Here is a 16,327-nt window from a genome sequence, read left to right on the forward strand (position 1 = left end):
GAGTCCTCTGTTTATCTTGAGCTTGGTACCATAATAAAGATTATGTTGCTTCTGGCTCGGTGTGAGCTCAGCAGGCTGCTGGGTGCAGGAGCTGTTCAGGCATGCCTTTGTGGCTTATTAAAGGGTAACTGGATGGTTTCTCGTGGAGTCAACACGTAGCTTTCCCTTTGCTCTCTTACAAGCTTGTTCCCTGTATGGGGAGTGGTTGGAGCAGAGTTCTCAGCAAGCTCCTGTGCGTTTGCGGTCGAAGCTGGGTTCCAGCTGTACCTGGCAGTGCCTCTGTGTGCTGAGCTCTGCTGCCAGCTGAGTCATGATCCCATGCAGTCCGCTCAAGAAAGAGCTGTTGGCTGACTGCTCTTCTAACTTCAGTCACCTCTCTGCTTTCCAAGTCCCTGCTTTTAAGATGTTTGTTTCAAGGTGATTTAAACAAGCATGTAAGCTGCAAGGACCCGACCTGCTGAAAGGGCATCCATCTCCCGTTCCACGTTCCACACACCTTCCTGTCCTTTCTGCAAGGGCTTAGAAGCTGTGAGTCAGGATCGCTTCGTATTTGAAGAACAAAGGCACAGCACAAAGGCAACTAATCTTTGTGCAAGTGAAACACGAGGTAACAAATGCCTGTGGTTTCAGCAAGCTTGTCCCACTTGTAGCCAGGATTATGAAGTAATCCGCTGTGGTGCTGGGAGCGAGTGCCAGGGGCGGTGTTTGGGGAGCAGCCAGGGTGGCAGGTCTGGTCTCTCCCCACCTTTCCCAGGTGCTGCTGCCCCGCTGGAAGGCACCGGTGAGGAGCAGCTCCCCAGGACTGCAGCTCACCCCGACCGGCCGGCGGGGCCAGCTTAGCCCCGCTGCTGGGAGGGGATGAGGCCCGGCTGCACAGGGCTCCTGCCCCGAGCCCCGCTGCACCTCCGTGCCGGGGCGGGGATCCTGCTCTAGTCAGCTGTAAGAGAAGAAAAGCCATAAATCAGGAAAATGGGGTTTTTTTGAAGCTAAGGCAACTTAGCTCCATGCCCTTGTACTGCCCAGTTCCTCCTGTCTGGGTGCTGGGTTTAGTGGGGGCTGCACTGGCTTACGCTGGAGACTCCAGAAAGGCGCTTTCCCCACCAGCGTGAGGAGGCGATGCCACCGGCTCCCCCCAGCCCGCACCCCGAGCGGTGCCCAGCCGCGCTTCGGCCAGCTGCAGCGGGAACGGGGCCAGCATGGGCCCCGGGAAGGTGACCCCAGCACCAGGTGCTGCAGGACGTGCTCGAGCATCTTCATTTGGTGCTGCTGCGGTGCTGGGAGCCCAACCGCTGGCAAACTGCCCTGGGGGCACAGCAACCCCCTCTCCTATATGTTAAATAGAGTAGAATAACGTATAACACAATTTTTATATATTTGCGTGTGTGTGTATTTGTATAGCATATGTATGTCACCGAACAAGAGTGCACATGTATGTGAGAATTTAAATTATACATATGTTAGAATAGATATATAAAAGAATAGGTATTTGTGAACATTGGGTGTGGATATGTATCGATATTTTTTATATACAACAGATAGTATTTTACAGATTAAGTTATATGTTTTAGCTATATAAATATATGCATACTATGTATAAATATAGAATCATGGACTCAGGCTGGAAAAGACCCTTAAGATCATAGTAGCCAACCCTTTCTTTTTTAATATATATACACACCCATACGCAAACAAACGTGTTTTATAGCTATGCTATAGGATATAAAAGCATTATATAAGATAGTGTTATATTTTCTCTATTACATTATACGTTTTATGTTATAGTTTATATTACATATTGACTATTTCTTATATATACACACATAACCCTGCCCTGAAAGGGTGTCTGAGACAGTGTGCATAGAGTATAAAAAAATGTGTACATAAAAGCATAGATTTATATGTCTTTTAAACTCACTATGTAAGTATTATACATGCTAGATAATAGATAATATTTTATTGTATGTTACATATTATGTATTATGTGCTAGGTATCATATAAAAATGTTCTCGGGGAGGGGTGTGTGTGTGGAGAGGGTACAAATACATACAGGAGAACAGGTCTGTGTGAGAGCCAGAGTGAGTATGCATGGTGCTCGTAAATATTTAAATAGAGAGACTATGGATTTTTTTAATGAATATATTATCACAGTATTACAATATATACAAGGACACGTGTCTGTCAGAGCGTGGGTGTGTGTACACATGAGATGCATTTTATATTAGGTATTATCAGTGTACTTTATATAATGTATTGTAGATATGAACAAGAGTACCCGAGACTGCAGAGTACAGCTATGCATATGTACATAACAGAATAGGAGACGGGGTGTGTGTTGGGGGGGGTTGTATATATAGAAGTATAAATAATGTTCAAATATGCTTCTTTAAAAAAATACTTAATATGTAGACAAAGTGTGTGTGAAAGGATATCATATAGTTTTATTTATGCATATATATTTGAGTAGTATGTATGTAAGAAGTGTCTGTGAGAACATGGATGTGTCTAAGAAAAAAATACATATTACATGTTATATATTGTCAGATGCTATATACTGTATATGTTACACATATAAAAAGGGTGTCTGAAACTATAAATACTGCTATCTACAAGAGTAAGTGTGCATGAATGTGTGTGTATAACACAAGTGCATATAGACATAAGTATTTATTAAAGGGTGGCTTAGTGTGTTTATGTGCATGCACAGTTAACTACTCTATATTCTCTAGCTACACACACTATATTCTATATATACTACCTATACATATATAAAAGAATAGCTGTCTTCTGAGTTTGAGTGTGTAAAATACAATTATATGTGTGTGTCTGTGTATATGTACATGCATATATATATACACACACACAAAAATATATATAAAAATACCTTACACATATGTTGTGTGTATATAAAACACCCCCCCAGCAGCCTGGCTGCCAGGGCAGGTCCGGGTCCCCAGTGCACCCCGGTCCCCCGGGCTCTGCTGGGGCAGGGAGGCTGTGCCCCTGCCCCTGCCCTCACCGCAGCACCCACCACACGCTGCTCCCTCGCCCGTGCTGCTGAGCACGGTTTGTTCTTCCATCTTGGCATCACCTTGAGAAGCCGCCCGTGTCCATGCAGCGCGGACAGAGCAGTCTCAGGGCCTGCAGCAGGAGACAGCCGAGAGCAAAGCAAGGGGGGCTGTCAGCCAGCTTCAGCCCTGAAAAATGTCACGAAGCATCGCCATCCTTTTCGGTATTACCTTAAAACTGGTCGATCCCATCGCTTACCCCTGCCTGCGGGCCTTAGCAGCAAGGAGGGGTTTTGCACTTGTAGCTGAGCCAGGGTTTGTGGAAGAGCTCCCCCCGCCCCACTCGTGCCAAGCTCAGCATGAGAAAAGCGCCATTAGGAGAGGCGGCACAAGCCAAAGCCTTTACCAAGAGACACTGGTACAAACACACACCACTTTATTTTTAAATATATACAGCAATGTTAAATTTAATCAGTCTCTTAGTATGGCAGGCTTGGGGGTCACGATACACAAAAGCATCTGCAAGTACCCGAGGCTTTGAGGCTGACCCTCGAAGTCAAGCTCAGGCGATTTGCCCTTCGCCAGATCCCCCAGTGCCACGGTGACAGTGGCACTTTATACACAAACACACGCTTAATGAAGTGACAACAGACAGAGGTGCAGCTCTTTGGAAATAAATAAAAATCTGGGCTGGGTTTTTACGTCTTCTCTAACTTTACACTGGAGTTGTGGGTCGTGATGTAGGTATGTACCCATGGATTAAGGGGTACGCGAGGTCAGCCTAAGTGTTCTCCAGAAAACCCCTCCTCTACCTTTTGTCTGCATTTCTACTGTTAAGAGATAGTCTTCACACCCACTGGAACTGCACAAGTGTATGCAACTAACACAACATAGAAGCAACAAATGTGTTTGGGGGAAAAAAAAACCCACAACAAATGCCGGCTGACACTCCCCAGCTACATCCCGCCCCGCGCAGGACTCCGGTTTTAATGTTACTTGAAATGAATACCTATGTCCACCACCCAATGTTTTCTGAAAATGATTTTTACTAGGCACGGAACAGTACTACCAGCACCTGGCTCAGCGGGCTTCAGAGACACAGCCACACCTGTCAGAAATAAGGCGACAGAAGAGGTGTGAGGGCTGTTCTGTGCAACAGTAACCAGCACTCACCACTGCTGCTGAGGTTCAAAAGACATTATGGGCCACAGAAAAAGATGAGGTGCTTTTTCATCTTTCCACAGGCAAGGACCTCTCTCTCACACCACACGCAACCGCATATTAGCAGAGTATTTACATGCTCTCACCCCCTTTACAAAGAACTCTTGGCAGAAATCTTGTCAGGCTCAATACGAATCACTGCAGGACAGTCTCTTCACAAGTTATCATAGTCGTCGTCATCCTCATGCTTCCTTTTCAAGGGATTTGATTCATTAGGTGTATTCTGTGATGATACCATATTTGTAGTAATAAGAATGTTCTTTGGTCCAATTAATGAAGGATTAATTAGAACATTCTGAACTGTCGGAGTAGTTGGTGTGGCTGTGAAGAAAAAAAAAAAAAAAAGAATAAGTCATCACTCAATGAAAAACAACGGTTGATTTTCCCACACTGAAAGAGAACTTCCAACCTAAAAGCAGCACGCTAGTAGAACATTCCAGGCTGAAAACCCGGGCAACACAGAGAAAACAGGAAAATACTAGTGGAGTGAGCACAAAAGAGCGAGAGAGCACAGAGGTGGCAGGTAAGGTGCAAGGGGAATCCGCCTGAAACGCTGTGTGCTCTGGCTGACACCACTGTGCTAGAACTGGGAATTGTAAAATACCCAGAGAGAGGACTGCCTGCCTTACATAAGGAGACACAAAACATCAGCAATCTTACAAAGAGACAGAAGAGGTGAAGTAATTTCCCACGTTATTGCCATGAATTAATTTCTGTTCTGCTAAGAACAACAGCAGGAAGCACTGCTGATCTTTACAGCTTGTGTTACCTGACTTGACTGCTGCCTGAGAAGACGGGATCTGTACGGTGAACCTCTGACCGGTCAGTGACACTGGAGTGCCAACTTTTGTTGAGACAGATACTGTCTGTGCTGAAGGTGTACCTGAAAGTCAAACCGACTCAGTCAAAAGATAAATTTAAAAAAAATGTATATACTTGGCACTTGTGCTTTCAAAGTGGAACCTCTTATCTTCAGAGTGGTGGGAATACAGAGGAACATACCAATACTAGATTTATAGGAGTCACGTTTTCAGGCAGAACTGCATATTTACTCAAGACCTATAAAACTGTAGGCTACAAACACACACTAATATGCAAGGGCACATGCTCAGGCATAAATTCTGTGAACCTTTTAAAAATGGATTTTATTTATTGCTATTGGTAGTTCAATGCAGTGCTTACACTGAGGGGAAAAACCCTCAAACTTACGTAAGTTTCTTGAATAGTCTCTTCGCATAAGAAGTTATCACAAATACAGAAATAAAAATACAGAATGTCAGTAATGTATGTATGTGTCAAAGATTATTCTAAATAAAGAGTATTCTGAAATTAATTTCATTTTCCTGATGCTGTCAAATGATACCAAGTTCAGGCAGCACCCAACATTTCCTCAGCGGCTGGAGCATACTTTATATTATGCCTCTTTTTTTTTTTTCATTCATCGAAACAACATGGGAAACCCCAACTGAGCTGTTTCCTACCTAAAGTAGGAGTGCTGGGCCTGCTGCTCACAGCACCCACACTCAGGCGAGGGACTGTTATTCTCCCTGCAGAGGAAGAGACCTGTTGAGAGAGAACATTCAGTTTAGCATCCCATTAGAAATTAACAGTTCTTTAACGTGAAAAAAAAAAAAAATGGTTCTTCCTACAAAACCACAGAGAGCCTATTTCACAGCAACAATTCACGAGCTGTGTGCCAACACAGGATCTTTATGGTGCAAATGCCCTGGTGCAAGCTGCAGAGCTCCTGGACATGACATAATGCCAAAGACCAGCAAAGTGCACTCAGGTCAGTCAGGTTGGAGAGGAAACTAGAGTATTTTAATCAGCAATTATTATTCCACCCTATACCTAGCAGAGAGGCATGTCCTGTGTCAATACCTGGAACCTTAAGTTCAACTTTTCAGATTCTTTCCTTAAAATGGGGGAAAGAAATAAAAAATCCCACACACCAAGACATTCAGTATTTTCCAGCAAGAAAACTAAATCTTCTCTCTTCCCTCTAAAGCGGAATCAAGTGAAGTATAAGTACAAAAGACCCTTTAACATCTATACTAAAGCCTTACTTTCGCCTTTTACAATCTGATATTCAACTTGACAATTTTAACACTGAACAATTCACACGTGCATTTTATAATACACTTTCCATTCGAAACTAAATACCAACAAGAACACTTGCAAATTCCTAGAGATAAAGACCACTGACAGACTTTCAAACACCCCTGATGCTCACAGGTCAGTATTTGCCCACACGTATCCTTCAGAGCTGTGGAAAACTCTTAATTCCAACATTCCCGACAAACAAAGTGGGCATTAGGTGAATCCTTCCCTACCCGAAGCCCTTACCTTCTTCTGTAAGGACTTCAGTCTGTAGTTGGGAGCTGTCAAGCAGTATCTGTCAGGTGGAAGCCTGGGTCCAGAATAAGGCTTTATCAATGGCAACGGCGTCTGATTTTTCTGCCTTGCAATATCTAACAAGAACTGGAGAGACACCATTACATTCCCACCTGTAGTCTTTTATTGTATTCTGATGCCATCAATACAGTTTTACTTACATCCCTTGGAGGCGGAGATGTAAATGACTGGTCTGTTCGACACTGGATTGCCAACCTCACGTCATCCGCATCGACACTGGATTTCTTTGCGTGGCTCGAGTAGATTTTTGCATCTTCCAGTATAGTGGTCACATACCCTTTGAAACACCAAATCACTCATTAAGGCTGGATTAAAAGAGAGTAAACCTTCCCGCTCCCGATCCCACCCGGCTGTCAGCAAAGACACCGCTCCCCGCTGGATTGTTTCTGAAGGCTGACAGCAGAACCCTGTCACTGCCGGTATCTCTCACACCAAATCAAACACAAAATCATACACTCCCGGTATCTCTCAAACACAGCACTGTACCAATTGCTATGGAGAAAATTAACCCTGTCCCAGCCAAAACCAGGACCCCCCCCCAAAGGGAACAGGGCTAAAGGCAGCATTCCCCTTCTCCGCTCGGCTTTGCCCGGCGCACCCCCTGCCCGGGGGGCCCGGCAGAGCTCACCCAGCCCGGCCCCCAGCAGAGTCCCCGGGAAAAATCCCCCGGCCCGGACCCCGGCAGAGCCCCTGGCCCCCGCTGAGCCCCCGACCCGGCCGCCGCTTACTGTAGGCGAACTCCAGCATCTGGTTGATGACGCGCGGCTCGTACTCCGTGATGCCCATGTCCTTCAGGATCTGCGCCATCACCTGCAGGGCGGAGAGGCACCGCTCAGCTCCGCCACGCTGACCCGACCCGACCCGACCCCTCCAGCCCCCGCCGCGCCCGCGGTACCTGCGCGTCTTTGGGCGCGCTCTTGGGAGACGCCATCTTGGCCGGCTCCATCACTTCCGCTCGCCTCGGGCGCCGCTTCCGGTCGCGTGGGCGGGGAGCGGCGGGGCCGCGAGGGAGGCCGGGAGGGCGGCGGTTGCCATGGGGACACGGCCCGGCGGTGCGGGGAGCGGGGAGCGGGGTGCGGGGAGCGGGGTGCTACCGCTGCTCCACCCGGTGCCGCAGCCAACACCGAGCCCGGGGGTTCGGTGCCCGGTGGCGGGCGGGGGGCAGCGCGTCCCCCAACACCCTCCCCAGGCCCCGCCGGCGGCTGGGTGCGCCGGGCTTCCGTTCTGCTTCTGATTGTTCAAAACTGCGTTTCCGCGAGGCAGAAATTCTTGTTAACAAAACCATTCCTGGGGACAGCGTGCTGCAGGAGCGCGCGGCCGTGCCTGATGGGGTCGCAGCCTGATGCCCCTGTTGGCCCCGCGATGAGCCGGAAGGGTGTGTACCTTCCTTACCGGCTTTGAGGCCACTTTAATTGTCAGCTTTCCCAGGATTAAATAAAAATAAGACTATCGACAGCAGAGCTTCTTAAGCTTGTTTTCGTGGCAGCCAAATGATCCCCACGTACATTCCATGCAAGTCTTGTCAAAAGTTTCTCTCTCGCTTTCCGAGGCAAAACAGAACCAAAACAATGTTTTCTTGTGGTGCTGTCAAGCAGGGATTAGCAGCATGCCAGAGGGAATTGCAGCAGCGTTGCCGTTAGCTGTGATGGTCCAAATGAAGCAAGGTCTGGAGGGAGGCGCGATACCCGCGCTGGAGCAGCTGACATCATGGGGAAGGGGAGCCAGCTTCGCTGAGAGCAAGAAGAAATAAACAGCTGTTAACGTGTGTTCCCTCTGACTCACGCCTGTAACACGTTGCAAAACAGTCCATCAGCAGGGAGAGCCTCCCTGCCTCTCACCTGCACCAGGGATGCTGCGTGACACCTGCGGGCCCTACACCCAGCCCTCCGGGATGTAAATGTAACTAACCCTCACGTCTGACTGGGCCCGTGTATCTGCACCGAGGTGGCGGCTGGACCCCCCTGCCGCAGGTTTGCGGGTGACGGGGGTGCCAGGCTCGGCCTGGCGGGGGGCACAGGCAGCCCTGTGGCTGCGGCAGCGGCTGGAGGAGCTGGAAAACCTGTGCCCAGCACATGCCAGCGTGAAGGTGCAGGCGGGCAGAACGCCTCTGCTGGGGCTCCTTGGCTGGAAGCACTGCGGCGTTAGAGTCCAAGTCATTTGACTTGCATGAGTCAGAGTATATTACACAAAAACATCCTGCAAGGAGGGAACGGAGGATGAATTCCAGACATTGACCTTAGACAACAAACAAAACCCACTTTTTTCCCCTTGTTTTAGGGCAGAGGGGGAGGGGAGCTCTTCCACTATGTACTGGATGCAGGCCGTGGGTCAGGCTGCAACTTGGCATCATCGGGCTGTTGGCCGTCACTGCCATTTATCGCTGATGCAGTAAAAAATCCCAACGTACTTTGTACTGCCAAAGGGCTCTGGGTTTACCCCAAAACTAGGCAAAGACCCTTTGCCCCCCTCAGCCGTTTTGTCTGTGCTGTGAGTGCCTTCCCTGCCAGCGCTGCTGCACACAGGTGACTTTCCAGGCTGAGCAGCACAGCCAAGAGCTGCAGCTACTTGCAGCATTTCTGCCTGGAAACCAGCAGCGAGGAGAAAACACAGGGAGCCAGTTTCCACAGGGGAGATATATGTCCCCGAGGCCACAAATGCCACCCTCATGGGCAGCTGAGTTGGAGCGCGTCTGCCCGGCCGTGAAAGCTTTGTCCCCGCTGCCAGTCACCTGGGGCACGGCCGTGCTGTGATGCCTGCGTTCGGTGGGCTGCGGGCACCGTGTGTCGGCCAAATGAAAGAGCGGTCACCCTTCGCCTTTGCTCAGACACTGGGGTTTCTGAGCACTGGAAAACAGGAAACTGGGTCACGGCGCGGCCAGGCCGAGCGCTGACTTCTCTGTCTGCTACCGCCAAACCGGGGACATTCATCAAAGGCAACTGCCCCGCAGCTGGGAGGGCTCTGCTCGGAGAAATAGGGATGACAGGCCGCATGCCGTGCAGCCCCTGCGAGCACGCACCGGCCAGGGCTCAGCTCTGCTCGGGGTGCATCGTTTAAGTCACCAGCGCAGAGTTAAGCGTTGGGGATTTCTTTTTAGACTTTTTTTTTGAGATGTTTAAGGTGCAGCAAAGTAAAGCCTTGGCACATGGACGATTTTTCTTTTTTTGAGGTGTCCAGGTACCTAAATCCCTTGAAGAAAACCCACAGCCATCACATTTGCCTCTTGGAAGTGGCAGCAGAAATCTCCCTAATGTTAGAACCAGGGACCTGTCGACACAATGCAGCGACTGTGTTCGGCACTGACCTTTCAAGCCCGAATCCCACACTATTTGGCTCTACAAAACACTGGCTTTTGAATAGTCCTTCAGACAAGAAACACTGCAAAGAGCAGAGCTCTGAGGGGAATGGAGGAGGTTTATTTCATATCGGGTACCCCACTCACTTCTGCCCGTGCCCCAGTTATGGAGAAATTGCCGCGGACGGTGGCTGAAGGCATCCTGCTGTTGAGCTGAGCAGCATACACAGCCTCTCCTGCACCGTGTCTGTGCTCTCTCCGGCTGTGTACAGTTAACCTCCAGCTTCCCAGAGCCTTCCCTTGCCTTTTCCCTCACACTGACCCCTTTTCCCCTCACCTCCCCCTCCCTGGTGCTTTCCAGCTTATCATCTCTGATCTTTTCTGAAGTGGAAAGTAAATCAGGGCCAAGTGTCAGACTGTCTCAGTTAGAAGACTGATGCTCAAACGAAGGCTTTCCCATCCTGTCTTAATAATGTCATTAAAACACTGTCACTAGAAATTTCTCACTCAGAGGCATATTTCTTGGGAGTCTCTGGGAATCTGATAACGATAGTAATTTTCAGACGTTCACACAAGATGAGGATGACGGTGAACATGTACCCGTCCATGTTCCTGACAGCATGGCGCTGTCAGACACACTGATCTTCCTTGGCCTGCCTTCGGACCTCTACCGCCTTTGGAAGTACAAGCCCTACATATTTGGGGATTTTCTCTGCAAGTTCTTCACTTCACTGAGCGAAACGTGCACGTACTGCACCATCCTGCACATCACCACAGTGGGCGCAGAGCGGTACTTTGCCGTCTGCTTTCCCCTGAAAGCCAAAGTGACCATCAACAAGTGCCGGGCGAAACGGGTCATCCTGGGTCTGTGGGGCTGCTCCCTCCTGACCGCCGGCCCCATCCTCTTCCTTTTCGGGGTGGAACACCCCAACGGCAGCCTGCCCCAGGAGAGCCAGGAGCGCAGGTCCATCGAGCGCGTGGTCCGCATGGGGCTGCTCGAGACGATGACCTGGGTCTCCACCGTTTACTTGTTCCTGCCAATGCTGTGCGTGGCTCTGCTGTACGGACTGACCTGCAGAAAGCTCTGGCGCAGTGGGCAGCGGCTGCTGGAAGGAAGAGGTGCCACCACAGACTGTCAGAGTGCTGGGTAAGAGTATTTTGAAAACCAGCTCTGAAGAGCTGCCCTCTTTGATCACTTCCACTGCAGAGCAGTGCAGGGGGTGATGGAGAGGAGATATGAGCCACACAGGGTTACACAGATTTAGAATCAATGGATTTACATCTAATTTGTGTTCCTGGCTCCTGCTGGTGTGAAGGGGAGTCTGTGACTGCGTGTGCAGGCTAGGGATCTTACCACACGCAGGGAAGCACATCAGCGTGGCTTTTAGTTGTTTTGAGATCACATTCTTCATGTTCTTCCCCCCCATCTCTAACCCTTATATTTCCAATTTAAAGAAATTGAAAAGTTCTATGACTTCATAGCAGACCAGGCTCTTCCCCTGCTGCAGCAAGGAAAGGTTTCAAAGCCATTTCCCTTGCAAAATTTCTCAAGCTTAGCAACGATGACTTCATCCAGGACAGCAACAACGCACCTGTCTGGGCTGACCTGTGCACGGTCCTTATCCTGTGCCAGCAGGTACCTGTGCCTTGGTGCAGACCAGGAGTTTGGGTCCCCCCCCATCCCTCTGATCACTCTACCCCGAGCCCCCCCCCCCCGGCAAGCAGCAGCACCCACGACTGTGGATACTGTCAGCAAAACGTACCGCAGCTACTCACTGGTTGTTTCCTGCCAGGTTCTGTTTGCTTATTGCACGCTCAGTTTTCCCATCCTCTTCCTCAGTGCCTCTGGGTCCAGCTGGCTCCCCTTTTCCTCCCCTCTGCTGCCCCAAGGGGCCCCCACCTCCCGTGTCCCTGGTCTTTCCCCTCCGATACCCACCGCAGCATGCCAATGGTGACTCAGATTTTCAGGCCAGGAGTGAACGTGCCCCATTTTAATTGCATACAATTAATTTTGTATGCAACCTGAAGTCCTCGTCACTTGAGATGACCGGTAACCACAGCACAGAAGCAGCTGGGCAAGGCACTGGGCTTGTCCTTGCTGGGTTTAGCTTTGCAGGCTCACGTCTTGGTCCTTACATAAAGGGGCAGAATAAACTGTTGTGCTCTTTCCTCCTCAGCTGTCCTCGTCTTTGCCTTTGTGGTGTGCTGGCTCCCGTTCCACCTTGGCCGAATCCTCTTCGCCCGAAGTGAAATTGTCCTGTATGACCTCATGCCTTCAACCTCATCGCCATGCTCCTCTTCTGTCTTGGGGCTTCCATAATCCCCATACTGTACGACAAATACAGGAAAGCGATGAGCACAATCCTGCACCACAAGTGAACCCGGTGCTGCAGGCACCTGACCCGGGGTGCAGAGGTTTCTTCTGAAGGTACAGAACTGGGGTCTTCTGTGCCAGCTGTTCAGCAACTCTCACAACGCAAGTGTTTCGCCAGCTGCACTGTGGGTTAAACCCCGGGTAGATGGTGCATATGGAGACTGGAACAAGATTTAAGGCTGTCCTTTTGGCTTACCTCTCCGCAAGTGTTTCCTGAGACACGTTACGAACGTTTCGGGAAGGTTAGAACCAATTTGTGTTATTCTTGCACGGGACGGACACACACACACGATGGGACAGGGGGAGGCTGGACTACTCTCTTCAGTGAACTTACCAGCCACATCGTCAGCGTGAGCTGTCCACAGAACTCCTGTGAAAGGGTTTGTTTCTGTTTTCAGGATCAGACATTTTGTTAATTGCAGACCTGTAAAACATAATTCTTCCAACAGAAGCCAAGAGAGATAAAGTGGAGGTCAAAGCCAGGCCAGCTGTCTGCTCTCAGCAACAAGGAAGAGAGTCTGTAATACAGGTACTTGAAAGTGCTAAGAAACTACATCTTTTGTAAGACTACGAACACATTGCCGCCTTCTTAAATGATTTATTATTCATCCCTCAGGTCTCTTGATTTGCTTCCCTCCTTTTCTGTTTTTTATCTTGTTCTTTATCCAAACTTTACCCAACTTTCTGCAAAGTCAGGCCCCGTACCTGCTAAGCTCTGCAGGAAGAAGCAGCCCTTGCCTTCAGAGCTCACCTGAACGCACCAGGGACAAATTACACAGGTGGGCGGTCGCTGGGGAGGGAAGGGAGAGCAGGAGGAATTTCCCCATCTCCCTTGGTTGTAACACTGGCAAACGCCGAGCCCGGCTCACCAGCTCGGGGGCTCAAGAAGTGGCACCGCTCGATCCCCAGGCTGCCACAGCCCTTGGGAAGGGACAGCGCTGAAAAATCACTTTTCTTTCCCTGAGGAAGATTAAAATCCACAAAACCACACACAGCCCTGTAGTCAAATTTGAATACATTTGTATTATTTATTGGCTGTATTAAATATATTATCTATTTGATAGTTACAATTTAGTAATACAATGCATGGCAACTTTAACATAAGTTTGAGATACCTCAAAATTACAATACAAGAAAACTGAAGATACCTAAATACATTAATGCCACTAGGGTACATCGTTCTGGAATGGACAACAGCTGATGTAAAAATCTGTATTGCAGTAGGCTTTCCCCAGATATTTTCTGGAAACATGAATATCGTGGCAATTACAAAATAACTTTTTTTTCAGTTTTTAGGAGTCATGACTTGTTAGTATTTGCTCTGCAATCCTAATTTATCAATTATCAGAAACATTATTGCCAAATAAACCTCTATAAACTTTGTTCTAAGAGTTAAAGAAATAACCCTTTGGCAACAGAGATTTGCTGAAAGGCAGTCTTATCTGCTAAAAGTAGGCTATGAAGAGAAATAAAGACAGATTGTAAACTCTTCTGCAAACTAAAGACTAATATCTGTATAAAACTCTTTCCAACACTGGAGGGAGAGATTTCTATGATATAATAAAATGATTAACTTAAAGTTCTGCTACAAGTAGAACAATACATTCAAACATACATTTTCCAGGACTTTTAATCAAAATAAATAGAGTACAAAATGAAGAGTACATTTTGAAAAGATTAATTTCAGATTGCACCATAAATCTACTTTTAAGAGTATTAAGCGATACTATGTCATAATTTAGGTTTTCCATATCTGAAATACAACACAATGCCTCAAACTATAACGCAACATTATTCATCAACTGCCATAGGAGAAAGACCCTTAAAGTGATTAATTACTGGAAATACTTAGCCTGTAGCACTATCACATCCAACATTCCACGTACAAGTGCATTGCTCTGAAGTATATAAAGTGTAGCCGCAGCCTTTGCAAGATACGCTAAATCTACCTTTCTATGGCATATTCCAAATGCTGTTGGGAAGACCCACTCCGGAACACATTCGAAATCTGTGAGTTCCAGCCTTCAATGTATTTGCTATAAGGACAGCCGTCAGACTCGTCTTCAGGTATTCGCGAGCAGATTTAACAAGAACAGTCATATGTAGTGCACAGTGTCCACAAAAACATACCCCCCAGACAAACAGGACGCGTTTCAGAAAAGTTCATAGCAGGCTGAACATTCCCATCTAGAAAACAATGGAATGTGAAGCTGCTACCACTGGGATAGCAAGTAATTTAAAACATTGTACAAATGTTATCTAAAAAGAGTTCTTTCACGTACAATTTGATAATTCGGATTAAGTTAGAAGGGCATCCAAAAGCAGTTTGAACTTTTTATTTTTAGGTTAATAATAGTACAAAAACATTTGCTCAGTTTGAGCCAAATAGTGTAACATTTATCATAAATGCACTCTTTCTCCTTAAAGACAATACCTGTGCTTTTCTGAAAACACTGCAAAGATTTAATCAGAAGCACAGGAAATTACTTTTCTCTCAGGCACTGAGAGTGAAATGTGGATTGGGCCAACAGCTGCTCACCAACAGCAGAAAGCATTTCATTCAGAAATGTACGATACAAAAGGGGCCTTTTCTGCGATGTGATATAGGAACGCCTTTGCTGTACGTACATCACGTCCTGCTAACGTTTTGTCTAGCATTTTGATTAAAACTTTAAAAATGCTGGCACCCTCTACTTTAACACTTGAAATGATTATTACTGAATCCGAAATATTAAAATAACTGTAAAGTAGTAATATCGCTAAGTCATTATTCTGCTTTCCTTCTACAGTATATTAAATGTGGTATGCTCTAGTAATTGCAATGCAGGTTTGCAATGCAGTACTGCTCTAAGCTTAAGCATCTGTGCTGCTGTATTCCACGTATACCAAACTACAACGATACCTGATTAAACATCGCGGATCGACGACCACTGCTCTAGCTGTACTTGAAAAGCACTTGTTCTGTCAATGCCTTCTCTCTCGAACTGGCCAAAGGGCCCCGCTTTGAATTTGGAGAGAGGAAGAGTGTGCATGATAAGGCAGTTTTTTTGCTGTTTTATTAACAGCTAACCCTGATTACAGAGGACCCAGGATTACCCTTTCTACAAGAAATCTGTGTTCAGTATTTGGAAAGGATCTGCCAACCCAGCCTCACTGTTAGCCAGCAGCAAAAGTAGAAATGCATGTAACCATACATTTCCAGCTAGGATTTTAATTAAACTAACCATAAATACCCGAAATAGCTTCTGTACAAAAAGCTGAGTACTGAACAGGCTCTCGTCTACTTGATTACAAAGTACTGAATAACAACAGCAAATAAAATAGCAACCACCGCAAATCCGCAGAGAAGAACGATGGCGATGAAGCGCTCTTCACGTAATGTCTTCTTAGTCTCTGCCAACTCCGTCGTCAAATCGGCACACTGGGGGCCCAGCTCTTGTTTCTGAGATGAGAACACTGTACTGGGACTGTAAGGTCCATACAGTTCTTGTGATCCAGTAGAGTCTTGGGACTGACGGCCAGCGCAGACTCTGATCCGATATTCACAGTTTGTCTGCAAGCTCGTCAGACGGAAGGACGTCTCTGGTCCCTTGTACACCTGGTCAGACGAAGAGAGAGAACCACTTTACAGGGGATGCATCTCACGAACAGTACGCAATGCTTTCTGTTCCACTTCACGAGCACGCGCAGTGCTGGACACAGCCTGAAGTTGTTCTCTTCAAGCCAGCTCAATAAAATCTCAGCTTTTATTTCTGAAGAATTTACGATTCATTTTCTTGTGAATAATCCAAAGCTTCCTGCTATGCCTCACACCGTCAGACCTGGACTGTGAAGCTCAGAAGAAAAAACCCAATTGTTCAGCTCAACTCCTGTTCCATATAGCTCCCACAAAAACGTGGGGCAGGTGCTGTCTATGACTAACAAAGGCAGTGATGCCACAAAACGTAGGATTTAACAAACAAAAGAGCCAAAGGAAATGCTGGAAGAACAGGGTAAAACAGTGTTAACCCACTTCTAGA

The 16,327-nt window shown here is 47.5% G+C and overlaps 3 protein-coding genes across 8 annotated transcripts in view; 1 reads left to right on the forward strand and 2 right to left on the reverse strand.

Annotated features, from left to right (window-relative positions):
* Positions 1-3,425: 3,425 nt before the first annotated feature.
* TAF9B (TATA-box binding protein associated factor 9b) lies at positions 3,426-7,677 on the reverse strand. Its single transcript, XM_080366332.1, has 7 exons — positions 7,538-7,677; positions 7,371-7,452; positions 6,783-6,919; positions 6,574-6,708; positions 5,709-5,790; positions 4,997-5,110; positions 3,426-4,548 (listed from the first exon to the last, which is right to left on the reverse strand). The coding sequence occupies exons 1-7, from the start codon at positions 7,586-7,588 to the stop codon at positions 4,382-4,384; spliced, it is 768 nt and encodes a 255-aa protein (XP_080222458.1). The 5' UTR covers positions 7,589-7,677; the 3' UTR covers positions 3,426-4,381.
* Positions 7,678-7,800: 123 nt separating this feature from the next.
* On the forward strand, positions 7,801-13,184 carry LOC308053666 (growth hormone secretagogue receptor type 1-like). Its single transcript, XM_080365202.1, is given in 4 exon segments — positions 7,801-10,547; positions 10,550-11,081; positions 12,077-12,203; positions 12,206-13,184. Coding segments are annotated over 4 exon segments (804 nt in total). The 5' UTR covers positions 7,801-10,510; the 3' UTR covers positions 12,314-13,184.
* A 127-nt stretch (positions 13,185-13,311) lies between these two features.
* The window catches only part of LOC308054092 (fibronectin type-III domain-containing protein 3a-like), a 49,101-nt gene continuing 46,085 nt past the window's right edge, over positions 13,312-16,327 (reverse strand). For all 6 annotated transcript variants that reach the window (XM_080366340.1, XM_080366344.1, XM_080366339.1 and 3 more), the window contains one exon: positions 13,312-15,906. In XM_080366340.1, the coding sequence (XP_080222466.1) occupies positions 15,589-15,906 (318 nt within the window). In that variant the 3' untranslated portion in view covers positions 13,312-15,588. The remainder of the gene's footprint in view (positions 15,907-16,327) is intronic.

The sequence above is a fragment of the Falco punctatus genome, assembly GCF_963210335.1.
Source record: "Falco punctatus genome assembly, chromosome: 15".
Lineage (NCBI taxonomy): Eukaryota > Metazoa > Chordata > Aves > Falconiformes > Falconidae > Falco > Falco punctatus.

Bases quoted from the DNA above. Each gene is read 5' to 3' on its own strand.
- TAF9B (XM_080366332.1), bottom strand. From the start codon at position 7,588: ATGGAGCCGGCCAAGATGGCGTCTCCCAAGAGCGCGCCCAAAGACGCG. The intron at 6,709-6,782 runs GTAAGTAAAACT...GTGTCTCTCCAG, and splicing joins CATCTCCGCCTCCAAGGGAT to TTCTTGTTAGATATTGCAAG. The intron at 5,111-5,708 runs GTAGGAAACAGC...TTTGACTTTCAG, and splicing joins GCCCAGCACTCCTACTTTAG to GTACACCTTCAGCACAGACA.